The sequence below is a fragment of the Alosa pseudoharengus genome, unplaced genomic scaffold (assembly GCF_046254945.1).
Source record: "Alosa pseudoharengus isolate Yale_2024_CS ecotype anadromous, Long Island Sound unplaced genomic scaffold, YU_APseudo_1.1 YU_APseudo_1.1_scf_7, whole genome shotgun sequence".
Lineage (NCBI taxonomy): Eukaryota > Metazoa > Chordata > Actinopteri > Clupeiformes > Clupeidae > Alosa > Alosa pseudoharengus.
In genome coordinates, this window is record NW_027468859.1 from 520,001 (window position 1) to 525,000 (window position 5,000).

At 48.0% G+C, this 5,000-nt stretch overlaps 1 protein-coding gene across 1 annotated transcript in view; it reads left to right on the forward strand.

Moving 5' to 3' along the window:
• Positions 1 to 154: 154 nt before the first annotated feature.
• The window catches only part of syne1a (spectrin repeat containing, nuclear envelope 1a), a 153,761-nt gene continuing 148,915 nt past the window's right edge, over positions 155 to 5,000 (forward strand). Inside the window, exons 1-4 of the mRNA XM_076273134.1 lie at positions 155 to 296; positions 1,172 to 1,349; positions 3,333 to 3,515; positions 4,409 to 4,552. Of these exons, the coding sequence (XP_076129249.1) occupies positions 187 to 296; positions 1,172 to 1,349; positions 3,333 to 3,515; positions 4,409 to 4,552 (615 nt within the window). The 5' untranslated portion in view covers positions 155 to 186. The remainder of the gene's footprint in view (positions 297 to 1,171; positions 1,350 to 3,332; positions 3,516 to 4,408; positions 4,553 to 5,000) is intronic.

Here is a 5,000-nt window from a genome sequence, read left to right on the forward strand (position 1 = left end):
TAGGTGTGTATGTAAGTGTGTGTGTGTATGTTAGCCTGTAGATAGGTGTGTATGTAAGTGTGTTATGCAGGTCAAACAAGCGTCTCTCTCATGTCTGTGTGTGTGTGTGTGTGTGTGTGTCTGTGTGTGTGTGTGTGTGTGTGTGTTTGACAGGACATTCTGGAGCTGCTTCATGCGTCCGAGCCCATGGCAGACCGGCTGAAGGAGCAGCTGGACGCTCTGGCTCGTTGTTCTGGTCCGGCAGACGTGCGGCCGCAGCTGGAGTGGGTCAGTGCCATCATCAAGCAGCACAACAGGTGACTACGCTACACTATGCTACACTACGCTCTTAACACTCACTCACATCAGGTGACTACGCTACACTACGCTCTTAACACTCACTCACATCAGGTGACTACGCTACGCTACGCTCTTAACACTCACTCACAACAGGTGACTACGCTACACTACGCTCTTAACACTCACTCACAACAGGTGACTACGCTACACTACGCTACGCTACGCTCTTAACACTCACTCACATCAGGTGACTACGCTACGCTACGCTCTTAACACTCACTCACAACAGGTGACTACACTACGCTACGCTACGCTCTTAACACTCACTCACAACAGGTGACTACGCTACGCTACACTACGCTACGCTACGCTCTTAACACTCACTCACAACAGGTCGCTACGCTACGCTACGCTCTTAACACTCACTCACAACAGGTGACAACGCTACGCTACGCTACACTACGCTCTTAACACTCACTCACAACAGGTGACTACGCTATGCTACGCTCTTAACACTCACTCACAACAGGTCGCTACGCTACGCTACACTCTTAACACTCACTCACATCAGGTGACTACGCTACACTACGCTACGCTCTTAACACTCACTCACAACAGGTGACTACGCTACGCTACACTCTTAACACTCACTCACAACAGGTGACTACACTACGCTACGCTACGCTCTTAACACTCACTCACAACAGGTGACTACGCTACGCTACGCTACGCTACGCTAGACTCTTAACACTCACTCACAACAGGTGACTACGCTACGCTACACTATGCTACGCTACGGTCTTAACACTCACTCACAACAGGTCACTATCTCTGCTAACGTAGCTGTGTGCTAACTCTGCTAACGTAGCTGTACTGTCTGTTGCCTGGTCAGCCTAAGTCTGCGTGCGTCCAGAGAGTGCCAGAGCAAGCAGAAGCTTCTGGACCAGCGGTTCCGCTCGGCTCTGAGGGACTTCCAGCAGTGGCTGGTGAACGCCCAAATCAGCACGGCCAGATGCTTCGACGCCCCGCTGAACGTACATGAGGCCACCACCAGTCTACAGAAAATAGAGGTGAGACACACACACACACACCTTTCTACAACACACACACACACACACACACGAGGTGAGACACACACACACACACACACACCTGTCTACAACACACACACACACACACACACACACACACACACATGTCCATAACACACACACACACACCTGTCAAACACACACACACACACACACACCTGTCCACAATACACACACACACACACACACATACAGTACACACACACACACACACACACACACACACACACACACACCTGTCCAGAACAAACACACACACACACACACACACACACACCTGTCCAGAACAAACACAGTGCTGTCATCTGAGTGCTCATCACACACACACACCCCACACACACACATGGCTCATGTCAGTAGCTAGGAGGGGCAGCTAGCTACTGACATCATGACCCAGTCTACAGCCAAAGCAGGTACTGACATCATTACACAGTCTACAGCCAAAGCAGCTACTGACATCATGACCCACTCTACAGTTATCAACAGCTACTGAGATCTATGGGCATCTGTGTCCCTCTTGTGTGGTGAGATCTATGGGCATCTGTGTCCCTCTTGCTGCTTTAACCTGCCTCCTCTCAGGACACCAGGAGGAGAGATAGATGGAGGACAAGCTGACAGAGAGAAAGAGAGAGAGAGAAAGAAAGATAGAGCGAAAAGATGAGAGAGAGAGGCTGAAAGAAAAAAGGAGAGGGAGAGAAAAGAGGGAGAGGCTGAATCAGAGGAAGAGAGAGGGGGTAGACTGTTCATGTTTTATTTACTGGGTAGGGCACTGGGTTAGAAGAGAAGGTGTGTGTGTGTGTGTGTGTGTGGCATTGTGAATGTGGAACAATGTTTCCGCTCCACTGCCCCCCCGCCACCCCGTATGGTGTCTGACCCCCCCAGTGTGTGTGTGTGTGTGTGTGTGTGTGTGTGTGCGTGTGCGTGTGCGTGTGTGTGTGTGTGTGTGTGATCGCTTGATTGCCTCTGCCCCTGCTGGAGCTGTTTTGCCGGCGGGGTAAAAAGGCAAAGCTCATCGTCTGGCCCCGCCCCCGCTGGAGGGCAAAGTGGACTAGCCTCCTCCTGCACACACACTCTGCTCCTGCACACACACTCTGGTTGGCGCTGGCTGGCAGCATCTGTGATCACCTGCTCAACCCACTAGAGAGGACAAGGGGGACATTGACAAAAACATAACAGCTAGCGAGCTAACAGCTAACACGTGACACTAGAGAGGTGCTTCAAGGGGGACATTGACAAAAACATAACAGCTAGCGAGCTAACAGCTAACAGCTAGTGAGCTAACAGCTAACACGTGACACTAGAGAGGTGCTTCAAGGGGGACATTGACAAAAACATAACAGCTAGCGAGCTAACAGCTAACACGTGACACTAGAGAGGTGCTTCAAGGGGGACATTGACAAAAACAAAAAATAACAGCTAGCGAGCTAACAGCTAACAGCTTTAGCTTTGGTCACGTGTTTCTCTGATTGAGTTGCTCTGACATCACCCAGCCTCACGATTCTTACTCAGTTATACACAGCAGAGCTGTCAGTTATCTCAGAAAAATCATCATTTTTAATATTTAGCCAAACTAAAACCACTTCTCACAGGATTCCATCCCCAGAGAACAGCCTCTCATCATCAACTCTCTCTACACACACACACACACACACACACAGCCTCTCATCATCCACTCTATAAACCCACACACACACACACACACACACACACACAGCCTCTCATCATCAACTCTCTAAACACACACACACACACACACACACACACACACACACACACAGCCTCTCATCATCAATTCTATAAGCCTGGGGAAGCCCATTGAGGAGAGAAAGAGCCGATTCAGCTGAAGATCTGACTCTCCTCTTAAGGAGCATCTGTGAGCCCCGTCTTTGTTCTTAAGGAGCATCTGTGAGCCCCGTCTTTGTTCTTAAGGAGCATCTGTGAGCCCCGTCTTTGTTCTTGCAGGAGTTCCTGAATGAAGAGGAGCAGGTCCAGACCCGACTAAACGCTGTGCTCACGTGCGGAGAGCACCTGGGCCAGGTGCTGGGGGCCGATGAGACGCAGGCGGTCAGGGAGAAGGTGACCAAGGCCAGAGACGACTGGGAGAGCCTGATGACAGAACTACAGAGCAGAGAGACAGCCTTACAGGTGAGGCATGACCAACAGATAACAGAGAGGAGAGACAGCCTTACAGGTGAGACATGACCAACAGATAACAGAGAGGAGAGACAGCCTTAACAGGTGAGACATGACCAACAGATAACAGAGAGGAGAGACAGCCTTAACAGGTGAGACATGACCAACAGATAACAGAGAGAAGAGACAGCCTTACAGGTGAGACATGACCAACAGATAACAGAGCAGAGAGACAGCCTTACAGGTGAGGCATGACCAACAGATAACAGAGAGAAGAGACAGCCTTAACAGGTGAGACATGACCAACAGATAACAGAGAGGAGAGACAGCCTTACAGGTGAGGCATGACCAACAGATAACAGAGAGGAGAGACAGCCTTACAGGTGAGGCATGACCAACAGATAACAGAGAGGAGAGACAGCCTTACAGGTGAGGCATGACCAACAGATAACAGAGAGGAGAGACAGCCTTACAGGTGAGGCATGACCAACAGATAACAGAGAGGAGAGACAGCCTTACAGGTGAGACATCACCGATAGAGTAGAGAGCAGAGACAAGATTGAAGGTGAGACATGACCAACAGATAACAGAGAAAAGAGAATTAGGTTCATGAAATGTTATGCATGTCAAGTTGTTTGTTGCATACAGGATAGGGCATAGGTGCTACGTTCAATATAACATTTTAACTGGGCATTCAGTGGTATACAGTTTATGTGGATCTTCAGTGGTATTCAGTATAATGTGGATCTCTAGGTTACATATCTATACAGTATATGTGGATCTTTAGGTTACATATCTATACAGTATATGTAAGTATTTCTTGTGTGTGCCTATAGCATGACTTCTGTTTTATGTGTTTTATTGTGTGTGCCTATAGCATGACTTTTGTTTTATGTGTTGTGCAGACCCTCCAATCACAGATGGAGGATTTTGAGGCAAGACTTGAGCCTCTTCAACATTGGCTGAAAGACACTGAGATCACTGTGCAGGAGAGCACCGCCCGCCTTCATGACATCCCCGGCAAAAGACAGGAGCTCTGCAAACTACAGGTAAGCTTTTGCAGGTGTTAAGCTGGTGTTGATCGTTGCTATATAATGGCGGTGTTAAGTGTTGCTATAAAATGGCGATGTTGGGCGTTGTTGTATAATGGTGATATTGACCGTCGTTGTATAACAGCGTTGTTGAACATTGTTGTTGAACATTGTTGTATAATGGTGATATTGACCGTTGTTGAACATTGTTGTTTAACATTGTTGTATAATGGTGATATTGACCGTCATTGTATAAAGGCGTTGTTGAACATTGTTGTTGAACATTGTTGTATAATGGTGATATTGACCGTCGTTGAACATTGTTGTTGAACATTGTTGTATAATGGTGATATTGACCGTCATTGTATAAAGGCGTTGTTGAACATTGTTGTTGAACATTGTTGTATAATGGTGATATTGACCGTCGTTGAACATTGTTGTTGAACATTGTTGTATAATGGTGATA